This window comes from Silene latifolia, chromosome 11 (genome assembly GCF_048544455.1).
Source record: "Silene latifolia isolate original U9 population chromosome 11, ASM4854445v1, whole genome shotgun sequence".
NCBI lineage: Eukaryota > Viridiplantae > Streptophyta > Magnoliopsida > Caryophyllales > Caryophyllaceae > Silene > Silene latifolia.
In genome coordinates, this window is record NC_133536.1 from 37,328,450 (window position 1) to 37,338,960 (window position 10,511).

At 36.3% G+C, this 10,511-nt stretch overlaps 1 protein-coding gene across 1 annotated transcript; it reads right to left on the minus strand.

The window, feature by feature from the left end:
- Positions 1–9,257: 9,257 nt before the first annotated feature.
- Positions 9,258–10,257, minus strand: LOC141614793 (uncharacterized). Its single transcript, XM_074433536.1, has 2 exons — positions 9,647–10,257; positions 9,258–9,560 (listed from the first exon to the last, which is right to left on the minus strand). Exons 1-2 carry the CDS (start codon positions 10,212–10,214, stop codon positions 9,517–9,519), a joined length of 612 nt encoding a protein of 203 aa, XP_074289637.1. The 5' UTR covers positions 10,215–10,257; the 3' UTR covers positions 9,258–9,516.
- Positions 10,258–10,511: the final 254 nt, after the last annotated feature.

Here is a 10,511-nt window from a genome sequence, read left to right on the forward strand (position 1 = left end):
GTGTCCGCCCTTCTCTTCTCCCTTTGCATTCTAGACTTTGTTCTTACTTTTTGGCGTCTACGTTTTTTGAACATTCGACCACGTAAGCTCGGATCTTTCTGAGTACCAGCCTCCCCGTTGCATGAGCGACCAATTTGACCAACTACACATCAATCAACTTAATCAACTTAATCGTTTTCCTCTTACGAGGGCACTTTCTTTGCATTCGCGTCGAGCATCACTAATCGATATCTTAGTCCTTCTCGTTTCATCAACATGTAAGTCTGAGGGTGTATAATCTCTTTTATTTATTGTATTTTGTTTATTGTATAATCAATTGTAAGGTTTACGTCGAAAATACCATTAAAACCGATTTCTAAAACCATGCTTTAAAACCTCTTTTTACGGATTTCCAGTAGATAACCGTCGAGAAAGGACGCAGCAACTGCTGCGCCTCTTCGAAGGAGCGCAGTTCCTACTGCGCCTCTTCGTGAGGCTGCCGCAGTTCCTGCTTCCTTTCTTCTTCGTTCGTCCTCTGTTATTCGTCAAGTTTCTTTATTTGTTTCGTTTGTTTGTTAATTCATCATCATAATAGTATATAAATCATATGTATATCGTAATCATCATCATTAACATGCTTTAATCATCATAAATCTGACTTAAATCCCTAATAAACCAATATTTGCGGGTTTTCGTCATTAAAATTCAATTCCGGGTTGTAGAGATTCAATTCGTCAATATTGGGTTTCTGGAATTCGTCTTTGATATAGTTTTCATCTGTTTATTCACATGTTCATCGCATATTCATCATTAATCCATCATATCTAACTTAATTAATCAATTAATTTGTTTGACTCATTAATATTTTTCACTTCTGTCATTATTCCATCTTGTAATTAATTCGTTTGCATCCGTCTCATCCATGTTTTACTGTTTTCACGACCCAATCACATGTAAATTAACATATTAATCACTTTCATCCGAGTAAATATCATTAATCGATCATTAAATTCACCAATTAACATTAACGGCTTGCAATTACGGCTTCACAGCCAGAACTGAGCCAAGGAACAGACGCAGCGTCTGCTGCGCCTATTCCAAAGGACGCAGTTCTGTTGCGCCTGTTCCTGGCTGAGTTCTGTCTCTGAACTCCGTTTCTGCCTTGACGTAGTTTAATTAACGTACGTATTAACTAACTATAAACCGTAATATCACGCTAATTCCGGTTCGTTAATTTATTTAATTCTTTCTTTCTTTTATTCTTTTTCTCAAATTATCCGTTTTAAAGGTATTTTCGACATAAATCGCCTATTCTATTGTAATTAATGTAATTTTCATTATTGTAATTTATAATTATCGTATTCCTTTTTATTGCTTGTATGTTTTCACATGTAAATGAACATTAAATCCTACTTCGACCCAATTGTATGCTAATTACGTGTCAACCGACTTAGTATTAATTCTCACATGCTAGGATTAAAACTTGGATGTTGCATTGCATGCATATAATCGACGATATATCAAGTACGAATAACTTCCCTAATCATTAGTAGAGGCCGCTATCGAGGCGGGCGGGATTAGGTGTTCGATCAAAAGAGCTTCCTAATACGTACCCTCACCCCTTACTCCAGATATCTGTGAACACCCGTGTTCATTGGCATCCACGAGAGTCATTCTAGACATAGAATGCTAAGGGTAACGATTGCTTAGTGTTCATGTCTCTACTTTGTGTATTGACATGACACGAGGTATTCGAACGGTTCCAATTTCCCATAAAAATTGGTGGTGACTCCATACAAAAATGCAAACGCTTGTTTCCCAAGCGCTCCCGTGGGCCCCCGCTGTCCACACAATATAAACCTACTCTCTTCAAATAAAACAACAATATAAAAACTAACAAGCACTAAAAAAAATTAAAGAGACAATGGTTCATCAACGGTCAAAGTATTTACGCTTTTATTGGAAAAACAATTCTGAGTTGAACATCAACTAGATATTGACGCATATCCCAAACTTCAGTAAGTTACCTTTGAGGCATCAATAATTGTAAGTGAACAATAGTATTTTCACGTTGAGAATGAGAATTAATAAAACATATAGTATCCGCACAGGCGCACATATAAGATGAGAATTAATAAAACATATCCAATGTAAAAGCAATGTAACTACCTTTAATGAAAGTAGAGGAGTTAACCATATGATTGTGTTCTGGGTAGGCTTATCAAGAACCCCAATCTCCTTTAACTTGAGGCAAATGTCATAAGCTGAAACAAGTGAGACTTAGCAGACCTGGACAAAACCACAGCTGATATTCATCAAACAATAGGGTGACATGAACTAGGCAGAAACATAGTAGAAACTAGCAAGTACTCCTCTTCCACAATGCTTCAATACATAATACATGCATACATATACTACAATACAAGTATATAGTAAATTTAACGACAAGGTAAAGCCCTGTATCTAAAAGTGAGCTCAACTACAACTAAAAAAAACACTACATATTTGCATTTTTGTAATAAATTATTTGCAATTTAGAGACTGATTACCTCTCAATAGGTACTTCCTCTCTTAGAATAGCAAGTGACACAACAACAACAGCACTCGCCAATAGATTTCCACCAAATGTGCTGAAAAATAAGAAGTACGATAATGACTAGAAATACGACAAGTTGAACATCTGATCTATGATTTTGTTCGTTGAAATAGGTGCAAAGTCGTCTACTACTTAGGATAGAGATACAAGGTAAGTACCTTCAATCAGTCCTCGAAAAAGCTTAGGAAAAACATGGAAAGCAAAATATTAGCGCAATGAGACTCGAAGCAACAAAACATCAGCTTTTAGGATTAGTTTCTGTTGGGTTCCTTTGATTGATGATAACATGCCCATTTGATGTGTGTTATCTTAGTTTACCTTTTCAGGATTTATGATTAAATCAAACTTGGATTAAGAAGTGTTGAGTTATTGATCATCCCTTTGTATTGAGTCTTAGGCATCATCTAATGTACAAGTTAGAAAGTAGAGTATTTTAGAGTAATAGAAACAGTCAAGACCACTGTTACTTTCACAAGTAACAGTAGCCTGGACTGTTGCCGCAATTCGTAACAACTTGAACTCTTTCTTATCTTTCAAAATGACATTCACGTGTCTTGTATTTGGTAAAATCACTTTCATATTTTTTCAAGGATTTGGCCTTCAAGAAAAAGTGGTTTGAGTAATTATCAATTTCAAAATGTTTCCTCTTTGTGCTATTTTGACCCTTTGGTCTTTCATAAAGAAAGGTTTGGTTTTTGCCATTTTTGTGCAAGTTTATCATCATGTGACTTGTTTCACATCCTTTGTTTTCTGAAAACTTGTGGTCACTTTTGGATAAATTTCAAACACTCTTTCTCTCTTTTGCCTTTTGATTAAGAACCTTCTTTGGTGCAAGTTTGGGAGGTTGTTGAGACTCATCACATGTGATAGTCTTTGACCCTCAAAACCCTAGCAACTCCCTTGCTCATCCTCTCTATAAAAGGTGTGTCATTTCCTCTCAAAAATCCCAAGACTTTTTCTGAGATTTAATTCAAGTTTGCAAATCGTGTTTTTAAAGCTTAAAAACCGAGTGTTTATTTTGTAAAACTTTTAAAAGTCTTCAAGTTGTTACAATCTTGGCTACTGTTACTTTAACATACTAAACTCTCTCACTTATGAATTGTTGATCTTGTAAAAGTTGTCCACCTCAATTCTTTGTTAAGAATAAGCTAGTGGAAACTTGATCCTTATAACATTCTTAGTGTGTGTGTAGAGTTTAGGACGGAGTAGTCTTCAACTCTTTGGCAACCAGAGTAGGTTGCGAGTTGGCTTGTTCTAGAACGGAGTAGTTCTTGGACTTGTGTCACAACCGGAGTAGGTTGTTGTCTTTTTATTGTACGGGTTTTTAGTAGTCGGAGTAGACCACTATAATAAATCAATAAAAAGTAGATTGGACGTAGGCACTTGAGTTTCTTGCCGAACCAATTCAAAAATCTCGTGTTTAATCTTCTTTATTTTATTCCGCTGCTCTTTACTTTTGTTTGCTTTGTTTTGCTTAACTTTCGAAGTAACAGTTCCATATACTGTCACATTTGGTCTGCAGTCTGTACTCCATAAACTGAGACAAATAGCTACAGTCAGAACGATTGTTACTTTCATACTTCAGCAAACATTCATCTTAGTACTCGTTTAATTTTGCAATATTATTCGAAGTATTCTCTCATCCTTTTGTTCTTATAACTCACTTTAAATCAATAAAGTTGAAGTTAAAATTTTTAAATAGTACCTAATTCACCCCCTCCCCCTCTTAGGTACTTGAATCCATAAACTCAACAATTGGTATCAGAGCCTCGTGCTCTTGATCGAGGCTAATCGCCTTAGAGTTTGATTCGTGTGTAATGGATTCCGAGAAACGCTCCAAGATCCCGGTCTTTACCGGTTCGAATTTTGGATGGTGGAAACTCAAAATGAAACATTACATAAAAAGCATAGACTATCAATGTTGGAACATCATCCAAAATGGACCTCTTGTCATTGAGGAAACCGATATCTTAAACGATTTCACCAAGACGAAAGAGGAAAGAAATTACAATGAAAATGACTTCAAACTTGCCGAAAAGAACTCCAAAGCAATGTCGATTCTTCAACGTTGTGTTGGTGAGGAGGAAGTTAGTCGAATCTCTGGATGCCCTACGGCAAAATCTATTTGGGATTCCCTTGTACTTGCCTATGAAGGGACGTCCGAAGTAAGAAAACACCGTGTTGACCTTCTCATGCAACAATATGAGATGTTTAGAATGTCAAAGGACGAGTCCATAAATAGTTTCTCTTCACGTTTTTCTTGTATTATTAATGAGCTTAAAAGTCTAGGAAGGAATTTCGAGTCCGAGGACATCATTCGAAAAATCCTTCGTAGTCTAACCTCTAAGTGGCAACCCAAAGTCACCGCCATAGAGGAAGCTAAATACTTGTCAACCCTATCTCTTCATGAACTAATGGGATCACTAATGGCTCACGAGTTTAATCTCGACAAGCATTCTAGTGAGTCCTCAAAGGGAAAGAGTCTCGCCCTCACATCCTCTCCAAGTGATGGAGAAGATGAGGAGGAAGACGAGTTTGCTATGTTCACAAGGAATCTAGCCGGGTTAGTCAATGGTCAAGGAAACAAAAGGTTCACTAATAATTACTCGAAAAAACACTTTCCTAAGAAACGACCTAACTCCACCGTGGGATGCTTTAAATGTTAGGTTCATATACCTATTATTAGACTCCTCTAATAGTGAACTAATTAACTTGTTAATTATTTGTTCTTTGGATCTAGTGCATGCATAACAAAATGAAAGATTTATGAGAAAAACAATGTTCCTTACATTGTAGGTGGTTCGAAAATTTGGGCACAAGTAAGGTCACCTTCCTTCACTTGTTCTTGAGCTAATAATAGTGGATGATCCTCCTAAGACTCCAAGTTTAGAAGCCACTCCAATAAATTGCACCCAAGATGAATCCCAAAAATCTCTACTAATATTAACTAGATATGTAGTAGAAATAATACCTTAATAATACTAATATATCTAGTATTACTACTTCTAGTAATAGATTTGAGAGTATTAGTATTGAAGAGAGATTTTAAGCAATTGCATGTGAGGGAAAATTAGAGGAAAAACAAGCAAAAGCCAACATCTAAAAATGAGCAACTAATGCTCTATTTAGAGTGCCAAAAACCGGTGGCCACTCACCCTTTTAGGGAATCAATTTGCTTTTGTTTTTATCCTCTTGTTTAGTTTTGGTAGGGAACAAAGGTGTAAGAAGTAGTATGACAAAAGCTTGTGTGATATGTCTCAATCACACTATAACCAACACAAACAAAAAACAAAAGAGAATCTTGTGTTCTTTGTTTTGGCCGAAATATTGGTCCTTTTATGGACCATTTTTGCCTTTTGTCATTTGTCCCACAAATGCTTATAAGTCATATGTTTAACTATCTTACATATTTAATTATTAATGTAATCATTTAACACTTAAATATTACAATTAATAATATAATATACACTCCACTTTTTGAGTAGTATACTACCATTATATCATCATATAATGGGTCCCATAATTGCTAGTTAGTTAAAATTACAACTTCTTGTAACTTTAAATAACTAATTACCTCTACCTCAAAACTTATATTAATACCTCAACTAATTTAGTAATATAACACTTAATTACTAAATTTAATCTTTATTTAATCACATTAAAATAAGACGCAAAATTGCACTCCCATAATTAAGGAATTAATTAATCTGTATCGCATACAATTAATTAAATAGCTATTTGGGCTTCATCCTATAGGTGTGACCTAAAGGGATCAACTGACCACCACCGTCACACGACAGTAATGTCAAACTCTAGTTAGCCAATCATTACCGATTAATGACGGTCACCGATCATTTGTATAAAGAATCATCCCTCACGTATTCTTAATTTGAGATTTAATTATGATATTTAAATCATGTGATCGCACTATTGTTGAGGACACATTTCCCAACAATCTCCCACTTGTCCTCGACAAGTGTGCGTCACCAATTCTCTTGTCCTATTACAATCTCCCACTCAATGCAAGGTGTCTTGCAGGTCGTACTTACATTTGATCATATCTTGAGTGGTTTTCTCGATCTGGAGATTAACTGTCTGACCGGAATTATCTATCATAGATGCTTTCCGAGCGTGGCCACGCATTTCCAGTTAACTACTCCTCGAGTGGCCTTGAGATTTCAAACAACCCTGACTAGGGGTGGACAATTCCTATCGCCCTATTCCCTTCGTTCACCACACCATCATAACCCAAAATATACCCAGTTTGACCTCGTTTAAGAAATCGTAGAGTATAAATCAAAGCTAATCAGAACTTGTGCCAACTTGGGCGAATAGTCTCTAGTCAAAAGAATTGACTCATAAGAATACTATAGTAGCTCTTGCCACGACCAGGCTTTATGAATTACCGTAACTCTATAAGCGGTCATCGCCCGACGATTGTCCCATACAACCGCCTATGTGATCGACTAGTCATCCCATATGACTCTATGGCACTTGAACTTGCCATCAATCGCATCACACTCTAGTCACTTCGAGACGTCACCTCATATAAGTAACTAGGGGTGAATACCATGTCAATCCAGTTCACTTTAATGGGGTTCAATTTGTCTCTACAACCCATTCGGATACGACAAGGTAGCGGGTGAGTTTAATAAAACTCAAACGATAAATGTGATTATCACATATGAATAGTCAATACACTATTACTACTTCATATTCTTTAATCTCTAGTGTATTAAAACACTAGTTAAAATGCAATACAAGCTTGGCAAGTGGATATACCCGATATCCATATATTCCAACTTTATTAATTGCTATTTCCTTCCATTCAATGTCATCTCTTAATGACATCAATGTCATCTCTTAATGACATGAATTTCACTAAGTATATGTCTAGACTTCATACTAGACCCGAGCTCTTTAACTTGAAAGAAGCTCCCACTGTTATCGCATAACATGTGATAAAGTCATTTGTAGAGGGATTCACCCTTAATCCTTACGTTGACCATTTTATCACAACTAACTTAGATTCCTTTTGTAGAATTTGCAATGCGCGAAACTAAAACACATTTCTTAGTTTCTTACTCCTTTGTCAATAACATTTACTTAGGATTTCATCAAATCCTTTTAAGCTTGGAAACTAAAGTTGGTGCAACCCTTCAACACTTTAACTTAGTTTATCATCCAAACATGTGTACAAGTCATCAATTGTACTTTAAGGCTTTCACAAGCCCATCATAAGAATTAACTTATTATTGACTTATCATGCACCTAGCATATGGTACATCACAGCACGTGCGTCTGTTGGCATACATAATCGTTCTAATGGCGGAAACATTAGTAATCGATTTCATGTAATCAACAATTTAATGGGTTCAGTGAACAACTATGATTCCATCATAGTGATTCCACTTTCATCATCATGAATAAGCCATTCAACTTCGTTGATGTTACAACAGATATGAAAGATCTTATCCTCATAAGACTCTCAACTCTATGCCAATATACTCTCACATAGATTCGATAATCTAACATATATTGCACCCTTTCCTAGTCTCCCAATCACTCTTGCCAGAAGAGAGCATTGGTACATTATTCTCAATAATTAATATGTCATCAACATATAAGACATGGAAAAACAATTCTAGCTCCCACTTAACTTCATGTATATCATGATTCTTCAGTCATGTTAATGAAACAATTCACTATAATCACATGAACAAAAAGTATAATCCTTTAATGCTAGCTTAAGACCAACTTGTGATCACTTAAGATAGCTACGCATAATATGTCAGGATTCTTAGATCTTCATCTAAGGTTTTGTGTTACAAACACTTCCTTCTCTAAATTCCCATTTTAGAAAAGCGAATTTTATTTGCCATTCTTCATTAAAATGAAATGCGGCAATTCCTAACACAATTTATCTTGATTAACATCTTTATGTAAATCTTATGCATTTGTGTACTCTAAAGCTCTATTTCCCTTTAAAGAGACCCTCACTTTAAAGTAAATCTACTCATGAGCAACAATTTTCGGATTGTAATGCTTCGGCTCAGATGTAACATGGTCATAATACTATCACTTTCACAAAGTAATATTTTTAAACAATAAGACATGTGCGATAGACTCCCACTGAACTATGCTCTCATACTATCTTCATAGATAATAGTTCAATACCAACTCCCACTCTATAATTCAATTACTTTCACAAAGTAACATTTCAACTATAGGAGATGTTTGTGACGATTCAATTTACTCCCACTCTATTTCTCAGAAATACACCTAATTTCTCGAGAGATAGCTTTGTGAGGCACAAACATATATTTAACGGAGTATTAGGAGTTTTCAAGGACTATATATTAACTTTCAAAAGGCCATCCTAACATGGCAGCTTGATAATATGACAGTCTGATCCATGTAATCTGGTTTAATAGACTCTCTATTCTAGGTATCTCACGGTTGACCATCCAATTAGAATAATATGTCCATTTGGTATCGAGAATTCCCTACTCGATGAATTCAAAAACTCATTACAACTCTTAGAGTTGATCTTATATAAATAAGTTGTTACTTTAAGTAACAAAGACATAAGGAGAATCAGATTCATAGCTTATGGACATATAATGATCCCATCATCATAATCGTCTACTTGATCAATTTGAGTTGTTTATCTAATGTTTCTCTACGCAAGTAATTTATGATGATGATTTTAGAACAAACAACATAATAAAACAAGTGATTTGGGTTGAAAACCAAATCACCAATATCCAAAATACAACCTGTGTTTAAAGGATACAAACCAATTTCCAAGTCACACGAGGAAATCAAAATAGTTCTAAAAACATGAAATTCATCATAAAATTAAAGACAAAGCAAATTAAAAGCCAAGCTTCCATTGATCCATCACCATGGTCGGCTACTCTAGCTTTCCTCGTGATCCTCTAGGTTTGCTTCTCCTTGCCTTTGTCCTTGCTAGGAGGGGGCCCTATTTACAATAAAAAGGGTAATCATCACAACTTGTATCACATACTAATTGAGATTGAAACATAAAAGATAGGGATATTTATATACCTACTGGAGTAACCTTTCCAGCTTTGATGTCGCCAAGATACTTGGAACAGTTTCTCTTCCAATGCCCAACACCACAACAATAGTGGCACTTGTCCCCGGATGGGGCACTGTACTTGGGCTTGGAGGAGCTTGCTTCATAAGTCTTAGCTTTGTTCCTGTTGGGAGTTCGCTTCTTTCCCTTTTTCCCACTTTTCTTGAAGGTTCCTTTGCTCTTTTGATTGATATTGAGCACATCTTTGGTGGTGCTAACACTTAGCCCCATATCCCTTTCGGCTTGCACAAGCATTTTGTGCAACTCATCAAGGGAAACCTTCTTATCTTGCATATTAAAATTCACCCGGAATTGAACATATGCTTTGATTTTGCTTAGGGAATGAAGAATTCGATCAATCACGAGTTCATCGGGAATTTCCACCTTATGCGATTTCAAGGTCTCAACATGCTCTATCAACTTGAGCACATGTGGGCTCACCTTTTGGCCCTCTTTGATGTTAAGATCAAAGAATGCGGAAGCCGCCTCATATTGAATGACCCTAGGAGCTCGTGAAAACATGTTCACAAGCTTCATGTAGATCTCATGAGCGGTGCTAATCTTTATAGCACTTCGTTGGAGTTCGGCCTCCATAGCAAAGATCAAAACATTTTTCATTGCAGCCGACTCCTTTTGGTAATCCTCATAGGATTGCCTAGCGGCGGACCTAGTATTAGGAGGTTCGGTGGGAGATGCCTCGGTAAGGTAACGAAGCTTGTCGTCACCTTGCGCGGCCAAGCGAAGTTGTGCATCCCAATCGGCGAAATTGGACCCATTCTTTTCTAACTTACATCGATCCATGAAGGATCGGAGCCATGACACATTGGAAAGCGG